General features: G+C 49.8%; 1 protein-coding gene across 2 annotated transcripts in view; it reads left to right on the top strand.

Moving 5' to 3' along the window:
* Positions 1-5,405: 5,405 nt before the first annotated feature.
* The window catches only part of ABR (ABR activator of RhoGEF and GTPase), a 176,649-nt gene continuing 163,178 nt past the window's right edge, over positions 5,406-18,876 (top strand). For both annotated transcript variants that reach the window (XM_032321120.1, XM_032321121.1), the window contains exon 1: positions 5,406-6,576. In XM_032321120.1, coding sequence (XP_032177011.1) covers positions 5,529-6,576 — 1,048 coding nt within the window. In that variant the 5' untranslated portion in view covers positions 5,406-5,528. The remainder of the gene's footprint in view (positions 6,577-18,876) is intronic.

Raw genomic sequence — 18,876 nt, 5'->3', positions numbered from 1 at the left:
TGATCTCTCTGATATGAGGAATTTGAGAGGCAATGTGGGGGGTTTGGTGGGTAGGGAAGGAAAAAATGAAGCAAGATGGAATTGGGAGGGAGACAAACCATAAGAGACTCTTAATCTCACAAAACAAACTGAGGGGTGCCCCGGGGTACAGGGGTAGGGAGAGGGTGGTTGGGTTATGGACATTCAGGAGGGTATGTGCTATGGTGAGTGCTATGAAGTGTATAAGCCTGATGATTCACAGACCTGTACCCCTGGGGCAAATAATACATTATATGTTAATTTTAATAAATAAATAAAAATAAAATAAAAGTTTAAAACAAACAAACAAAAAGATTGCATAAGGTAGAGGCTCAAGGGTCCAGGTGGAGTACTAATCATTCATTCATTCATTCATTCATTCATTCGTCATTTATCATTCCTCAGGAGATGTGTGGTAGGTTCTGGCTGTTTGGAACCACATTAGGTACTCTGGCAGCTGGAGGAGAGGAAATGCCAGCCGGCTAGAGCCAGGATATCCTTAAGGAGCCATGGAATTAATTACAGTGTGGTGTGACCAGTGCTGGAACCAAGGGAAATCCCTCTGCAGATCAGTATGTCTCACTAGACCCAGGGAAGGGAAGGCGTTAGAGAGAAAGTCACAGGTGAGCTGGGCTTTGATAGGTGCAAAAGGCTCTCACCAGGCAGAGGAGGAAGTAGCCTGGCAAAAGAAGAACCCGAGACCAAGGAGTAACTGGGGGAATGGTGAAGCATCTGGTGTGGCTATATCATGGGGGGCCGGGGAGGGGGGAGGCTGGAGGGGGTCTTAGTGGAGAGAACGGAGAGGGAAAGCAGGGAAGGACACAGGACCTAGTGCAAATATTTTAGTCAGGAGATTGTCCCAGAAAGTGGAAGTGAGAGAGACAGACAAGAAGTGAAAGTCAACAGAGAGTTCATTATGGATTGGTTACCACTATGAACCACTGGGGCTCATTCCTATTGGACCACTGAGTCAGAAATGCCCTCCAAAGACAGGAGCCCGGGGCATTTATTTATTATTATTTTTTAAAAATACATATTTTTATTTATTTGTTTGACAGAGATCACAAGTAGGCAGAGAGAGAGAGGAAGGGAAGCAGGCTCCCTGCTGAGCAGACAGCCGGATGCGGGGCTCGATCCCAGGACCCTGAGATCATGACCTGAGCCAAAGGCAGAGGCTTAACCCACTGAGCCACCCAGGTGCCCCTTCCCAGGGCATTTATTAAGCAGCTCTTATTTCCACCTTCTCTGGGATGCCCTGGGGATATTAACATCCATCCCCCTTAGAAGCTTCCATCTGGGGGGCACCTGGGTGGCTCAGTGATTTAAAGCCTCTGCCTTCGGCTCAGGTCATGATCTCAGGGTCCTGGGATCAAGCCCTGCATCAGGCTCTCTGCTCAGCAGGGAGCCTGTTTCCCTCTCTCTCTCTGCCTTCCTCTCTGCTTACTTGTGATCTCTGTCAAATAAATAAATAAACTCTTAAAAAAAGAAGAAGAAGAAGAAGCTTCCATCTGGGGTGCCCTTGAGAGCTTTGCGACTTTGGGAAAAACAAAACAAAACAAAACCCAGGCCAGAAAGTGGCAGATCATAGGGGTGGGGGTGCTTGAGGTGAGAGCACAGCAGCTCATGGGAAGTGTCCACTGCAGCTGCAGCAGAAATCTGAGATGGGCCAAAGGGAGATGGCATGGGACCCAAAAAGTATTTGCTCATAGGGAGACTCAGGTTAAGGGACTGAATGGGTGCAGCAAGTGGAAGAAAATATTCAGGAAATGGGGTTGGAAAAGTAGGTTGGGGTCAGAGGATCCATTGTCAAGAGTCTTATATGCCAGGTTACAAAGTTTAAACTTTATTTGCCAGACCAGAGCACCTAACAGGTGTTCAATAAATATCTATTTTTTAAAGATTTATTTATTTATTTTAGAGTGAGGGCATAGGTGGGGGAGGGGGCAGAGGGAGAAGAGAGAGTGTCTTAAGCAGACTCCCTGCTGAAAGCAGAGTCCCATGCCCGGCTCTATCTCACAACCCCAAGATCATGACTTAAGCCAAAACCAAGAGCTGGATGCTTAATGGAGCGTACCACCCAGATGTTCCTAGAGGGGCTCAGTAGATATATTTATTGAATGAATGAACGCTAATGACAGATGCACCTGGACCAACCCCTTGCAAATCCCCTGGGCTTTAGAATCCAGTAGACTAGCTGTGTGGCTTCCAACCTCTTTGATCTTCTATTTCTCTCTCTCTCTCTGAAGTAGCAACAATAATACCTTTTTTACAGGGTTGTTGTTAGGAATTAGATGAGATCAAAGATGTATGGCAACTAGAGGTATGGATTCAATAAATGTCAGCCACTCTACCCCTGCCCCCATGATGACCCAAAGCCAAGTAATAAAGCTGAACTATCCACTAGCTAGAGACAATGAAGGTTGCTCCTGGGATCTGTTTACAGAAGATGTATGCTGGCATTTCCAGCTATATTGGTCCTTGTGGAAAAAATTAGTGGCATTAGTAACAACTTCCTTGGACCAAAAGGGAATCATACGGCTGTTTTAATTAAAGGACAGAGTTGAAACTATCCTCCTAGGAAATTTACAAATTCAGAAATTGAGGCTTGTAGTAACTTACGGGTTTTTTTTTTTTTTCCTTTGTGCATTTAAATGTACATATCAAAACATCTTCCGATCAATATGCTGTTGACTGGGGCCATCCATCCTTACTGTGCAGCATTTCTCTCCCATTCTGAAATTTTAACAGAAGTCAAGATGTTTGTGGACTCTGTTCGATGGACTACCCCTGCCCGGGCTCTCTGTAGGCATTGGGAGCTCCTCAGTACTTCCCAGTGGACAAAAGAGATTGTGGCAACCTCTGGGGCGGTAGGGAGAGAATATGAAGCTAAGGTGGGACAGAAAGCTGCTTGAGGAACTAGGTGAAGGATGGAGAAATCACTCAAACTGGGGACTACTCAATTAATTAATTAATTAATTAATTTTTAGATTTTATTTATTAATTTGACAGAGAGACAGAGATCACAAGTAGGCAGAGAGGCAGGCAGAGAGAGAGAGAGAGAGAGAGAGGGAGGAGGAAGCAGGCTCTCCACAGAGCAGAGAGCCCGATGCAGGGCTCCATCCCAGGACCCTGGGATCATGACCTGAGCCGAAGGCAGAGGCTTTAACCCACTGAGCCACCCAGGCGCCCCTCAATTAATTTATTTTAAAACATATTCATTCCTTCAGTTTGCACAAGACAAACACTATGATGAGTCATGCCACTAGCACACCATTTTTTTTTTTTTAAGAGAAAGAAGGAAGAAAGGATATTGGGAAAATGAGTAAACACAGACTTTGTCAAGGAAGGAAATTCTAGAGTTGAGAAGCCTCTGTGGGAAGCACATCTGCTCCTAGTCTGAAGTGATTCACAACTGGAGAAACTGAGCAGGAGCCACAAGGTGGAAATTCATTCATCTTCCTGCTCATTCATTCATTCATTCATTTCTTTCATTCAACAATGATCAGTTATCTCTACTACCCTCTGGAAGAAGCAGAAAGAATACAAAAAGTGGAAAAGATACAAACTTGTCTTTGAGGGCTCTACAAGTAGAGGGAACAAAAGATGTCACTAATAGTTATAATAGATTGGAGCAAGGGCAAAGATAAAGACTCGGAGGAGATGCAGTGGGGGCACAAAGGTGGGGGGTGGTGCGCAGCAAAAAAGTCTTCTCAGTGGGAATCCCCCAGGCAGCAGGGAGTTATGCCTGTGTGTAGGGATGGGAGTTCCAAGGAGGAGGAAAGGTCACTCGGAAAGAGGGAGACATCTTTGAGGACAGCGTGGAGTTGTTAAGTCTAAAGCATAGGAAGAAGCTATAGAGGTGGGCCGGGACCATGTATGGGAGGACCTCCTATGTTCTGCAGCGACTAGGCACCATCCTGTAGGTAATGAGGAGCCAAGGAAGGGTTTTGAGCAAAAGCATGGCACTATCCCACTTGTGGCTTAAAAAAAAAAAAAAAAAAAAAAATGTCTTCCTGGTATCTTTGCAATAGCCAGCATTGAGGGATGGGCTGAAAGGGATTGAGGAGTGGGGGTAGGCTAGCCTGTTCAGACAGTTCAGGTGAGAAGCTAATGGCAGGTGGCTAGAGGAAAAGGGTTGCTGAGCTTAGCTATAGGCCCCAAAGGGCAGGAAGAATTTCCAGTCTCTCAGAATATCAATTTCCTCATCTTTAAAATGAAGGAAACGTCAATCACCAATAAGGCTCCCCTGTTGCAGCAAGCACAAGACAGCTGATCAGGATCCCTCTCTGGGGACACTGGGGCCTCAGCGGAAACCCTGGAAAGAGGAAGAGCAAAGTGCTTTGCAGCCACATGCAGAGGGGAAGCAAAGCAGAAGCCCCCCATGCACTCCACCACGAGCGCCCAGGCACCTGTCCCCAGCTCCTCTTTTCTTTTCCTCCCTAGGGTAACTGTGTGAGGCCACAAAGAGGAGGTGGAATTGGAGGGCCGTCTTAGATGCCCACGTGTCTAAGGCTCCTGCTGCCATGGTTTTATTCGGTCAGGCGGGAGTACGCTCAGCTTTGAAGTCACAGGGGTCTCTAGCAGAGCCACTTGGAGCTGTCACCCTTGCCCGTTTCTCCCCCGGAAAAGCTCCAGTGAACACTGGAGAGAGCGCATGAAAAGGGACTCGCAAAAACCAAAGTTCACTCCCCCGTTCTGGACTGAACAGCTCTGTTATCCTGGTCACGTTAGTCCAAGGCGCTCAATAAATCCGGGTAGGGGTAACCCCGCCGGGCGGCAGACCGCTCCATCTGACACCTGTCCTCGCCGCCGCGCCACCTCGCCTTTCCCCGCACCTTCTCCCTCCAGGTCCCAGGCGCCGTGCCGGCTCTGGGCAGACGAGGCCGCGGAGAGCCGGTGGGGCGGGAGGTTGGCCGGGAGCCCGGGGCGCCCCCGCGCTCTCCCTCACCCGGGCTCCCGCCTCCCCCGGCCGCGCGGCCCCGCGCTCGGATGCAGGGAGCCGGCGCGGACTGCGCGCGGCTGCGGGAGCGGCGCCGCGGAGGCGGCGAGGAAGGTGCGAGCCCGGCCTACCGTGGTCAGCTGGAGTGTTGCGGGCGCCGCTCCGGGGCGCGCCAGCCTCAGGGGGGAGGCGGCCCGGCGCCACTGAGGCTCCGCCCCCGCCGAGGCTCCCCCGCAGCCCGGAGCCCGCCGGGCGCCCTGGGCCGGGCGGCGGGAGCTGCAGACCGTGGGCTCTGCGTGTCCGGCCCAGGGCGGGCCCAGGGCCCCCAGACGCCCGCCTCCGCCGCGGGTGGCCGCTTACGTCAGGGAGGCGAAACCCAGAAGAAGGGGGGGAAAAAAAAAGGCCTAAGGGCGGAAGGGGAAAAACTTTTATTTTTTCTCCCATTTTCTTCAGGGGCTGAAGTGAAGGGCAGGCGACTGCGCCAGCGCGGGCTTCCGGGAACAGCCCGGCGCGACCCCAGCCCGCTGCGCGCGGCGGAGCCGGGCCCGGGAGGCCCGAAGGGGCGGCCGCCATGTGGGACCCTCAGGACTTCGAGCGCCACTGGCAGGCCGAGTTCCCCGGGGAGAAGGCCCCCGTCATGCGGCTGGACTCGGTGCTGGACATGGAGCGGGAGCTGGAGCGCTGCAAACTCAACATGAAGCGGCTGCAACAGGTGTTGGCTGAGGAGAAGTTCAAAGTCTCCTACCTGCAGGCGGCCCTGGCCGCGGAGAAGCGGGACCTCGGCTGCGGGCGCTCGGAGGGCGGAGACGGCGACCGGCCGGGAGCTTGGGCGGAGGAGCCGGCGCCGGCCGGGCCGGAGCGGTCGCCGCCACCGCGCGAGAAGCAGGGCGCCGCGGGCGGCGGCGGAGACCCCCCAGGCCCCTGGCGCGGGGACCCGGAGGCGGCCGCGAAGGCCGAGGCTCCTCCCTACGCGTGCCCGGACCTTCCCACCTGGCCCCGGCCGGCGGGAGCCGGGGGCGCGGTGCGCAGCCTGACCGCCGCCATCCACCAGCAGCTGGTGCAGCCTCGCCTCCTTTTCAGGTCCCAAGAGGACCACGCGCCCCCCGGCCACGATGACACAGTCCCCAGCGCCCAGGGAGAGGAGCTGCCCTCCGGGACCCGCGCGGGGCGGGGCTCGGAGGAGGGCGAGCCGGACGCCTCGGTCGCGGAGGATGGGGGCAACAGCAGTGACCACGACTTCGAGATGGTGGATTTGAACGAGAAATTCGTCCTCGGCCACTTGCTCGTGGGCCCCTGCCGGCTCGGAGCCCGCGATGAGGCCGAAAAGCCGGCGCGGGCGGGCAGCCCCCATCGCTGGATGCACCTGATCCCCGGGGGCCGGCGGCAGCAGCGCCGGAGCCGCGACCTGGAGCTGCTTGAGGCGGAGGCCAAGGACGGGCGGAGCTCGCCCCTGGCGGCCGAGGAGCATCCCCGGCGTGGGGCTCGCGAGCACCTCCCCCCGTGGCGGCGCAAGAGGTTCCTGCGGGTGCCGGAGCGGGACTCGCCCAGCCACAGCTCTCCGGAGAGGGGCAGTGACTGCAGCCGCAACAGCTCGGACCACGAGGACGGCTTCTCTGCAGGTAGGCGCACCCCTCGCGCATCCCCGGGGCTTCTGGCCCCTTCCCGCACCCCCTCCCTGACTCCTCTTGTTGGTCCCGTTTAACCTCCGGCGCTTGGGAAGAAGGGAGATGAAATTAATCTGTTTACCTTGAAACCACTTGTAGAATTGGGGGGGGGGGTGTTGTGCAACATGATTTCGCCTCGGGCGAGTTTATGAAAACAAGCAGTATGGCGATGCCGGGGGGTGAGGGAATGGTGTGCCTGGCTAGACCATGGGAGGACTCTTTCATTTCAGGCCTCGGCCCTCATGCTCTGTGGTAATAACATCACCGTCCGCCCTCCCTCCAGCTCCTCTTCCACAGGTCGATCCGATTCCTTTGCACCACTATATAGTACCTTTCTCTACACAAACTACAGTGGGTCCCCATTTCTCCCCAGATTCCTTGATGTGAAAGTTTAAATCTTGCACATAATTTTCCCAACTTCTCTCTTATCTTCTGAGAGCCTGTGTCTCGTGTTCTGGCCAAATGGCAACACCCTCTCACTCAGGGAAAGGTCCATAATCCTTGCTGTCCCCTCCCTTGGCTAGCTGTCCCCTTCCTAGAAGGCTACACCTGATCGCTCAGCTTCCTGGAGCCTGAGTGGGAAGGGGAGGGCATTGAATCGTAGTTTTCAAGCTGGCCTGGTGCCCAGAGATCATGTCTAATGCAGTGTCTTAGTTTGACAAAGGAGAAAGCTGAAGTTCAGGAAGATTAAGTGCATGTTGAAGTGAGTTGAGATCCTACGCGGGGCTTCTGTCATTTGTTGTTTCCCTGGACATCTGCCCTCTGTTTTGAGGTCAGGACCCGGTCCTAGCCATCTCTGAATCCCCTGTGGCAGTCAGTATGGTGCCTTGCACATGGTAAGGGCTCACTAAATATTTCTTGAATAAATGGATGACTGCATTGTACTGAATGTCTCCCCACCACCCAACTCCTCATAGGCCAGGGAGTGGGAGTGGGGCTGAGGAAGAAAGGACAGATAGGGACGTGAGGATGGCCAGTGACCGCTACTTTGCTGCCCCTGGAACTCTCAGGATCTCTTCAGTCATAGGGAAGGCTTAAACTGATGTCTGGTTGGGTCAAATCGTGATCAGGAACTTAAGATGCCTTCCTGCTCAGTGAAGGAGAAAAAAAAAAAAAAAGAAATCACTGAAGCTGGGATTGTTCCAAAATCTCCATTATTAGATCTTATCTGGGTGAGTTTGCATTTGAATGAAAAACTGTCCACTTTGCTAAAAGCACATTTGGAAGGTCCATCAAGTCATCTGTTGTGATCAATTACACTTATTCATTAGCAGAGATTGGCTGCTTTTCCCATAGGTAATGCTTTTGCTGCCCATGCTAGTAACATTTTATGTGCCCCTTTAACTTAAGGGAAGAGTCTGAAGATTTCACTCTAGTGCCAAGTTCCAGATACCGAATGGCAGCTACCCAAGTGGCCCAGAGCTGCTTCAGAGCTGGCTCCAATCCCATGTTCTCAGAGACCCACATCAATCACCCCTTCAGGTATGCCCCATGCACTGCATTTTCCCCAGGAAGTTATTTTTATTTCTGTTTGCTGTCTCTTCTCTCCCTGAGGGCATTCTTGCACAAAGATCATCTTTTCGCAGATTAGGAGTTAGCATTCCCTCCGGCCTAACGAATTTCAAAAAGGTGCCCGCTTTGGGTGGACCAGTGATAAAAAGATCCTCATTCCTCTGGATTAAAGACTCCAGCCCAGTCACATGCCTGGCACTTGCTGGCTTTGCCTAGTGTGCTTGGGCTCAGATTCTAGGCCTCAACTCCAGGACCCCCTCTGCAGGTCAGGCTTGTGGATGGAACCCCTGGACAGCTGTTTGTTGGGGCTCTGTCTCCAAAACCTCGCCTGTGAGGAAGTGACTGCATGCACGTACATGCATGCCTAAACACGTATGCACAGTGCACACAATCCCATAATGTGTACATGTGCACACGGTCTAGGAGAAAGAGCTGTCAGGCATCCATAGAGTCCCCAGGGTGGATGGATTAAGGGCAGGGGTTTTCACCTGGTGGGTGACAGCCCACTGAAATCAGTCTGGGGGGGGAATGAAAGCTTTGAGAGGCTTTCCTCTCTTGGCTCTCCCTCCTTTATTTTCTCCTTAGCCCTGACCAGATTACTGCTTCAGATACTATGATTTTGTGTGTTGATCTTATTCACTGTCTTTCCAGTAAATGCAAGGTCCAAGAGGGAAAGGATTTTAAACTTTTTATCCTACGACATAGCCACAAAGCCTAGAATAGTGTCTAACACATAGTAGGTATTTCATAGATAGTTGTTGAGCGATACATTTTTTTTTAAGATTTTATTTATTTTTGAGACAGAGAGAGCGAGCTCACAGGGTAGGGGGGCAGGGGGAGAAGCAGACTCCCTGCTGAGCAGGGATCCCAATGCGGGACTCAGTCTGAGGACCCTGGGATCATGACCTGAGCCAAAGGCAAATGCTTATCGGACGGAGCCACGCAGGCCACCCAGGCGTCCAAGTGATATATTTTTTAATAGGATGGAATAGAAGAGGAAACATGGCAGTGAATTGCCCATGGTAATGGTATTTTCTATTTTCAGACTTTGTTTCAATTATGTATAAATGTGTGAGTATATATTGGGTCCTGATGTAGAATATATTTCTTGCTCTGGATTAGAGAGAAAGGTTTGAAAATGCTGATAAAGACTATGGGCTTTGAAGCTAGACTGCTTGTGTGAACTTGGGAGAAGTTATTTGAATTTTCTGTGTATCAGTTTCTTCATCTGTAAAATGAGACTAATAAACACTGCTTATATCAAATCATTAATATGAGTAATAAGTGGGATTTTGTTTCTAGAGGACTCTTAACACAAAGTAGGCACCCACAGTGTTTAACCGTGACTATAGGTCATTTTCTTTGAGTTGATGCTTCAAAGATTCTCATTCCCAGACCATTCTGAATCACAGATAATTTGGTTTTCTATGATGCATGTGTTTTGGGTTTTGTTCCCCCCCCCCCCAGCTTTGCTATGGCTCTTTCTAGAAACCCAGGGCCGAGGCTTGGCTCATGAGGCTCTCTTGCTGGCTTGGCCCTCATGTTTCTCCTTCTTCCCTGGCAATCGTGCCCATTATTTGTATTCAGAGATCCTCAATTGAAGGTTGGGTTTTATTGGGCCATTCAGTCTTGAGGTCTTAAGAAGAGAGAGCCATGGGAGAGCCACATAAAAAGGCCGAGGGGCAGAGATGCCCGCCTCCTTGTAAAAGGACCATTTTCTCTTATGAGAGGTAGATTCCCATACAAAGACACATTTGATCTGTTTCTACACATAGTAGCCAAAACTGAGTGTAAGAATGCCCATTCTTTTTTTGCTTTAAATCTTTCTTTTTAAAGATTTTATTTATTTATTTGACAAAGAGAGAGCAAGAGAGAGCGTGCGCACAAGCAGGGGGAGCAGCAGAGGCAGAGGGAGAAGCAGGCTCTCCACTGTGCAGGGAGTCTGATCCTGGCTGGATCCCAGGACCCCGGGATCATGACCTGAGCTGAAAGCAGACACTCAACCTACTGAGCCACCCAGGCACCCCGTTTGCGTTATTTTTTTTTTTAAGATTTTATTTATTTATTTGACAGACAGAGAGAGATCACAAGTAGGCAGAGAGGCAGGCAGAGAGAGAGAAGGAATCAGGCTCCCTGTTGAGTAGAGATCCCGATGTGGGGCTCGATCCCAGGACCCTGGGATCATGACCTGAGCTGAAGGCAGAGGCTTTAACCCACTGAGCCACTCAGGCGCCCCCTGTGTGCGTTATTATTATTTTCTTCATCGCTGAAGTCCCCAGAAGACCCCAGTCCATCTGCTGCAGCCATCAGGGCTGCTGCCCTCCTGTGGGGCTCCTGGGTGGACTTGGTCTCACAGGGGAGCAGACCACCTGCTGGATTTTAGAACTCTCCTTTTCAGCGGGGCACTGTTGGGCGGAACAACTGCATGCCAACATGTGGAGGCCTGGTATTTTTCCTTTCATGGTGACATGCTTCTGTGCCCCTCCTGCCATAGAGGTTGGGTGACATTTCTTTCTCAGGGCTTCTGCATCCTTTCTGGAGCCTGTGGACTCTCCTGTGCCACATCTGTACTCCTTGTGCCCCAAAGTACACTCTTCTGGCAAAGCGCAAATTTGGCTTTTCTGCATCAGGCATCCCTTTGACTGGCGAACTATTCATCTGATATTCTGGTTGTAGTTCAGATGACAAAGTAATTATCATTAGTATTTTAAATTGGCAGCATTTTCTTCTTGCTTTAAACTCTGCTTGGTGGAGGATAAGTGGTCTCCGTTTTGGCTGGCCCTTGAAATCCATTCATTTGTTCACCATTCATCTGTTCCATTGAACAAGAATTTATCAAGGTCTTACTTCATGCCAGGTCTGTGTTAAGGCCCAAGTGTGCAAAACCCCGTGACCTGCCTTTATGGTTCTCACTAACTCTTTGGCTCCTGGGGTAGAAACCGTATTTTTTTTTTTTTTTTTAAGATTTTATTTATTTATTTATTTATTTGACAGAGAGAAATCACAAGTAGATGGAGAGGCAGGCAGAGAGAGAGAGGGAAGCAGGCTCCCTGCTGAGCAGAGAGCCCGATGCGGGACTCGATCCCAGGACCCTGAGATCATGACCTGAGCCACCCAGGCTCCCTGAAACCGTATGTTTTTAAAGAAACAGCTTCCCTAAGGATTGTCCATCCGAATCTTAGTGACATTCGGGAGTCTAGAAGAGGAAGAGATCCGATAGTAGGCCTACTCCTGCCCCTGTTCAGACGGAGCCAGGGAGACCTAAAAGTAACCTCAAGGTCACACGCTTGTGACCCTCAAGGCTGGGCCCATGCGCCAGGACGTGGCTCTTTCCATTGTCTTGTGGTCTTTTCTTTCCTAGAATTTGAGGCAGAGAACTCTAAAGACATAAGTTCTGTCAAAGTCATGGTGACAGGAGCAGGTGGCCCCCTCCTTTAGCGTCTCAGCCATCTCAGGATGGCTGCGGGGCGGGGGGGGGGGTAGAATTACTAGTGCCATTTTATAAGTAAAGTGCTGAGGCCAAGAGAGGTAAAGGCATGCACCCTAATAGCTTCTGCTAGAATCAGTTTGAACTCAGGGCTAACAAAGACCGCACTCTTGGGTCAGCTGGGTCTCTTGGGTCCTGGGCCAGCTGTAGAATTCTAGATTTCCATACTGGGGAGGCCCTGCCACCAGAGTCTGCCAGGCTGCCAAACGAGATTTTTTTATTTTTAATCTTCATGGGAAATGCACTTCCTATTAGGTACTCATGTTACCTAAATCATTTGTAACCCGATGGGTTTTTTCCCCCCTTTCTCGCAAGCGACTAATGAGATTTTAGCTCCAGGAAGAATTCCTCATGTTTAGTGGATGTATCTGACTAACTTAATTCAAAGTATTGAGTTTTCCGCCTTAGCTGTGATAGAGTAATTTTTTTTTTTTTTCCATTCCGTGGTGTGGAGAGATATTAAAACACTCTCTGAAACACATGAGCCGCTGGTCGGCTGCGATTCATTTGTCACTTGATTTGACATTGCATCACTGCCTGCTTGGTTTCTTAATGCTTGCTTCCGTCCACCACTCATCCCCGCCATCTCAGCACTCTCTGCACCTCAGGGGCACTCAACCAACCAGCCAGGGAGTAGGGGTGCGTTTGTTTAACAAGTCCTTCCTCCTTGACATGTAGGAAACACAGCCAAGACTCCAAACTTTTCTCTTCCTTGTCTGTTTGGTTTTTTTCTGGTTAAGAGAGCATTCACAAAGCAATTGACTCTATACTTGGTTCTGGATCTTTATGTTTGAAAATCAGGATCCTGGGTGGCTCAGTCATCAAGTGTCTGCCTTCAGCTCAGGTCTTGGGATTGAGCCCCACATCAGGCTCCCTCCTCATCGGGAAGCCTGCTTCTCCCTCTCCCACTCCTTCTCCTTGGGTTCTCTCTCTCTTGCTGTGTCTCTCTCTGTCAAATAAATAAATAAAATCTCTTTAAGGGGCGCCTGGGTGGCTCAGTGGGTTAAAGCCTCTGCCTTCGGCTCAGGTCGTGATTCCAGGGTCCTGGGATCGAGCCCCACATTGGGCTCTCTGCTCTACAGGGAGCCTGCTTCCCCCTCTTTCTCTCTGCCTGCCTCTCTGCCTCCTTGTGATCTCTATCTGTCAAATAAATAAATAAAATATTAAAAAAAAAATCTCTTTAAAAAAAAAAAAGAGAAAGAAAATCAGGATCTTGACATATTTTCCTGGCTTTGAAATAATGGTACAAACACACTCCTCATCTGAAAAATGGAGTGGATGGAAGCCAGCTTACAGGGTGGTTAAGGCTTACACTGGCTAAGTCACTGACTAAGCCCCAGGCTCCTTATCTGCCAGATGTGGGTGATGATAGGACTATGTTGTAGATGTGTCATGAAGCATAAAGGAGATAAGTGTGTGGACAGTGCATAGCCCAGGGCAAGGCACATACACATTTAATAAAGTTTGGTGGTGGTATTGTTCCAAGTCCAAGCCACAGCTCGTGCTCCTGTTTCTTCATGTGATGAAGTTCCCCCAGCCTCTTCTGCCTCTTTCTCTCCTTTCTTACTCCCTCCAGGTCCACAGGTGTTTTGCTCCTTTGAAGGGAAACAAGCTTTCTTCTTCCTTTTTTTTTTTTTTTTTAAAGATTTTATTTATTTATCAGAGAGAGAGGGGGGGAGAGAGCAAGCACAGGCAGACAGAATGGCAGGCAGAGGCAGAGGGAGAAGCAGGCTCCCTGCTGAGCAAGGAGCCCGATGTGGGACTCGATCCCAGGACGCTGGGATCATGACCTGAGCCGAAGGCAGCCGCTTAACCAACTGAGCCACCCAGGCGTCCCTCTTCTTCCTTTTTTAAAGATTTATCTATTTATTATGGAGAGAAAGAGGGAGAGCGTGCCTGAGGGGTGAGGCAGAGAGGGAAAGGGAGAGAAGCAGACTCCTCCATGAGCACAGAGCCCGCCATGCCACAGGGCTCAATCTCACAACCCCAAGGTCATGACCTGAGTGGAACCAAGAGTTGGATCCCCATGTGACTGAGCTCCCCAGACACCCCAAACTTTCTTGTTCCTTTGTGGTCCCTGGTTCTTCCCCAATCAATCCTTGTTTCCCCTGACATCTACAACACTGTCATCTGGCTTCTCTTTATTTCCTACTCTCTACCCACTTGCTTTCAGCCAGTGCTCATTCCTGCCAGTGTCTTTTCCTTTGCTCTTTCTGGCATTTGAGATGCCCTTCCATCCCCACCCACCCTTCCTTTAAAGCCCAGCTTTTCTGTGGAAACTTGTGTTAGTTGAGACAGGGGTTTGCTGCCTATGAAAAAAAACCCCAAAATAGTTTAAGCAAGATAGAAGTTTATCTCCCTTTCAAGTAAAAGAATGCCAGAAGCAAGCAGTCCAGGGAGAGTAGGGTGACTCCCTAATCATCAGGAATTTGGGCTTCTTTTGTCTTCGAGCTTTTCTCTCTCAAGGTTGTCTTATGGTCCAAAACAGCTGCTGTAAATCCAGCCATCACACTCATATTTCAGATGAGAATTAAAAGAAAGGGAGGAAGGACACATGAGTGAGTGGCCACTGTTGGTCTGCCTTTTAAGGCACTTTCCTGGTAGACTCTCCTAACAATTTCTGTTTAAATCTCATGAGCCACCTCTAGCTACAAAGAAAGCTGGGAAATGTAGTATTTTATCTGGGCATACGGCCACCTCAAATAAAATAGGGGCTCTGTTACAAGGAAAAATGGAAGAATTGGTATTGACTAAGCAGCTAGCAGCCTCTGGCACAAGCCTTTAACAACTACTCCAACCCATCTTGTGGTTCTTAGAGTGAGCCCCACACTCACACAATGGTCTTATTATTGTGCCCTCTATTAATTCATTGACCCAGTGAACAAATGATGACTGAACCACTGCTCTGTGCAAGGCACAAAGGCTTTTATATGTTTACGGTGAAGGGTTGCTTTCCAGCTCAGAGGTTAGCTGGGCTGCTTGGGAGCAGGACCCTGGCTTATGCTTCTTTTTTTCTCCCCCGCCGCACCCTTCACAGGGTTGGGCACGGGCCAGGCACTTGATAAGTCCCTGGTTGATTTTGGAATCTCACAAATGGGAAGTTTGGGGAAAACATAAATCCCCGGCCTGGGTACTGGGCTGGAAAATTAAGTCTGTTAAGGCCTGTTTCTGCATCACTGTGGTTTGGAGGAGCCAGAATGAGGAGCAGCGTGGGTCGCAGGTCATCAGTAAACATCAGGGCCCGCGTTGTAGTCACGTGGACTTGTCCAAGGGTTGGGGTGGGCGTGGCTATTTTGGAAACCGGCGGAGTTTGTATATCAAACCAGAATTACAAGCACAAATCTCTGCGCCTCCTTTCTCTACGACAGCTCCGCGTAGCTGTATTTGTGCCGCGCAAGTCTCGCTCTCATCCCTGCACTGCACAGCTGCAGACCCAGCCTGCGGGCGCTGCGGAGAGCTTGGGCATCCGTGCCTGTGGCTGTCTTCCTGTCCCAGGCTTGCTCTCGTCTGCCGGAGCCGAGACCGTCTGAAGGGAGCTTGCCTAGAGCTTATGTCACATCTTGGGGCTGCTGAGAAAATGATTGTTTTAAAAATTTTATTGGCACTTTAGAGGAGACGAACATGAATATGTTTAGCAACTGCTGCCTGCGAGGCACTCTGTTAAGTGTTTAACCTGCACGATCACATAGAAAACTCAGAACAGTCTACTGTTCTTTACTCCTCTCATTTGGCAGTGGAGGAACCTGAGGCTCTGACCAGTGACCTCACAAGTCCAGGTTCCCTTAGGGCTCAGGGCTGGGGTTATTTTTTTCTCCTGCTTAAAAAATTAATTCTTCTTTTACGGAGATAATTCACATCAGATAAAACACCCTTTTAAAGTGTACAGTCATGAGTTTTTAGTGTATTCACAAAATTGTGCGACCATCTGTCATCTCTAATGTCAGACTGTTTCCATCAGGCGGCTGGGGACGGGGTGGTGACGGTGTCTGAGTCCTAGGCTTCTCCTGTGACCACACCAGTTCCTCTTCTCACTCACCACATGCAGTGATTTAAAATAACTAGGCCCAGGCGCCTGGGTGGCTCAGTTGGTTGAGCGACTGCCTTCAGCTCAGGTCATGATCCTGGAGTCTCAGGATCGAGTCCCGCATCGGGCTCCCTGCTCAGCAGGGAGTCTGCTTCTCCCTCTGACCCTCCACTTCTCCTGCTCTCCCTCTCTTTCTCTCTCTCAAATAAATAAAATCTTTAAAAATAAAATAAAATAACTAGGCCCGATTTGGGGGGAACATCAGGGCGCGTTTGGGTGAGATAGGGGCAGGAAAGGGCCATCTGACTTTTCATTCAGTTGCTTTCCCATCATTGCCGATGGTCCTGGTGCCCCTTTGAGTTCCCCTGGGCCGCACCCCACCTTTTCTGTATTTCCTGGACTTGGCGCAGGGGGGGCAGAACACCCCCAACTTGGGTTCCGTGAGACCCGTCAGTCCTGCCCTAGGGTTGTGGTTGGCAGGGTGAGAGGCACCCTTGCTCTGATCTGTGTCTTACTCACCTTGGTAACCCCAGAATGTCACAGCACACACAGGAGGTACTCAAACAATGTTCATGAATATCAGCATTGCCCCTGACAGAAACCAGTGCGTGGATCATTCTGCCTCCAGCCCTGGCTGTCTTCCACATGAAAGCCAACCAGCTTGCTCTCACCCCTAACTCTAATTGTGCACCCCCTGCTTGCATTCTTCAATGACTCTTTGTCACCTACAAAGTAAAGTCACAGCTTCTTAGATGAAAATGTACCTAGCCTAGCCATTTGTGATCCAGTCCACCCTCCTCTCCGCCCTCCCCAACCCATACAGGCAGACACTTTACCAGCTCTAGCAATACGGAACTGCTTGTAGTTTGCAAACATACCTTGCATACTTGTTTCCCTGTAGGGGCTACACCCTTTCCCTGGAAAGCCCTTTCCGTATTTGCCTGTATGACAAATAACTGTTCATTCTCAGGTCTCAGCCAGGAGGCTGCTGGATCTATAAAGCCTCCCCTGCTTTCCCCAGTAGATCCAAGAGCTGGGTGTCAGTTAGGAGTACACTTGGCTGCAAATAAGACAAAACAGCTGTAGTGACTGTGGTAGGCAGAAGAATGGCCCCTCAAATAATGTTCAGGTCCCAATCCCCAGAACCTATGTTACCTTACAGGGCAAAAGGAATTTGGCAGATGTGATCAAATTAAGGACCTTGAGAAACCCCAGCATGGCTCAGTTGGTTAAGCGTTCTGCTCTTAATTTCAGCTTAGGGTCGTGAGATTGAGCCCCACGTCTGGCTCCACACTCAGCATGGAGTCTGCTTAAGATTCTCTCTCTCCCTCTACCCCTCCCACCACTCAGGCACACTCTGTCTCTCTCAAAAAAAAAAAAAAAAAAAAAATTAAGGACCTTGACATGGGGAAATTATTCTGGATTGTCCAGGTGGGCCCAAAGTAGTAATGAAGTTCTCAAAAATGGAAGAAAGAGGGGTGCCTGGGTGGCTCAGTGGGTTAAGTGTCTGCCTTCAGCTCAGGTCATGGTCTCAGGGTCTTGGGATCGAGCCCAGCATCAGGCTCTCTGCTCAGCAGGGAGCCTGCTTCCCCCTCTCTCTCTCTGCCTGCCTCTCTGCCTACTTGTGATCTCTGTCAAATAAATAAATAAAATCTTTTTTAAAAAATGGAAGAAGGAGGTAGAAGAGGTCAGAATGATGCAATATGTAAAGGACTCAACTCACTGTTGCCAGCTTTGAAGAGGAAGGAAGGGGGCCTTGAGCCAAGCAGTATGAGCAGCCTCTAGAAGCTGGGAAAGGCCAGGAAACTAGTTATCTTCTAGAGCACTGGAGAGGAACCCAGCCCTGCCAGCAGCTTGATTTTAGCCCAGTGTCAGACCCTGTTGGATTTCTCCCCTATAGACAATACATTGGTATTGTTTTAAGTCACAAAACTTGTGATAATTTGTTAATGGCAATAGAAACACACAATGACTTGACCAGATAGTGATTTGTTTTCCTCCAGTCATGAGAACTCCAGAGGCAGGCTTTCTGGGATGGCTGAGCAGTGTGGTCAGGGGCCCAGACTTTCCCCATCATGTAGCAGAAATGTGCTTGTCCTCTTGCTTGTTGCCTCAGGGTTAAAACAAAACAAAACAAAACAAAACAAACCTGCTGCATCACCAGATGTGTGCTTGTGTTTCAGAAGGGGAGTAAGGTGCAAAGGACTGTAGCGATCATACTGGCTGTCGCTTTAAAAAGCTTTCCCCTCAAGCCCTACCTAGCAACTGCTGCTTTCATGCTATTGGCCAGCATTACATGGCTATCATTATAGCTGTGAGGAGGGCTAGGGGAGCAGGGTTTCAGCTCTTCAGCCTCTGTTGTAAAGATGATTAAGGAGAGAAAGAGACTGTGATTGGCTTTTGGAAAACCAGCCTAGTGTTAGTCACACAGTTATTCCTTGCACTTTGTACATTTACTCATTTGAGCAATTATAATACGGTTTAAAAAGGTTTGCCTCTCTGTCTTCCCCCACTGGATTCTACATCCTTAAAGTGTAAGGGTGTTAGAAAAGGACTACTTGTGGACGGCCTGGGTGGCTCAGTGGGTTAAGCCTCTGCCTTGGGTCGGGTCATGGTCTCAGGGTCCTAGAATCGGGCCCTGCATCGGGCCCCTCATTGGGCTCTCTGCTTGGCGGGGAGCCTGCTTCCCTCTCTCTCTGCCTGCCTCTCTGCCTACTTGTAATCTTTGTCAAATAAATAAATAAAATCAGAAAGAAAGAAAGAAAGAAAGAAAGAAAGAAAGAAAGAGAGAGAAAAGGACTACTTTTTAAAATTCTAGTCTCCCTGCCCCAGCACAATGCTGGTGTATTGTATTTGGGGTTTTGTTTCTTTGTTTGTTTTAAAGATTTAATTTATTTGAGAGAGAGAGAGTGAGTGGGGGAAGGGGCAGAGAGAGAGAAGCAGACTCCTGGGCAGGGAGCCCAACGTGGGACTCCATCCCAGGACCCTGGGATCGTGACCTGAGCTGAAGGCAGATGCTTATCTGACTGAACCACCCAGGCACTCTTTCTTTGCTTTTATCTTCATCTCTTCCTCCCTCTTCTCTTTTTTGGGGACCAGTAAGACCAATTGATAAGACCTATTATAGAGCCATTATTCTCAAGGGCTGTGGTTTTTTTTCTTCCTGAAACCATTTTCTTTTTTTAAATTTTTAAAAAAGATTTTATTTATTTGTCAGAGAGAGCGAGCACAA

The sequence above is a fragment of the Mustela erminea genome, chromosome 18 (genome assembly GCF_009829155.1).
Source record: "Mustela erminea isolate mMusErm1 chromosome 18, mMusErm1.Pri, whole genome shotgun sequence".
Taxonomy (NCBI): domain Eukaryota; kingdom Metazoa; phylum Chordata; class Mammalia; order Carnivora; family Mustelidae; genus Mustela; species Mustela erminea.
Note: the sequence above shows the minus strand (reverse complement) of the source record. Positions and strands in the feature narration are given on the sequence as shown.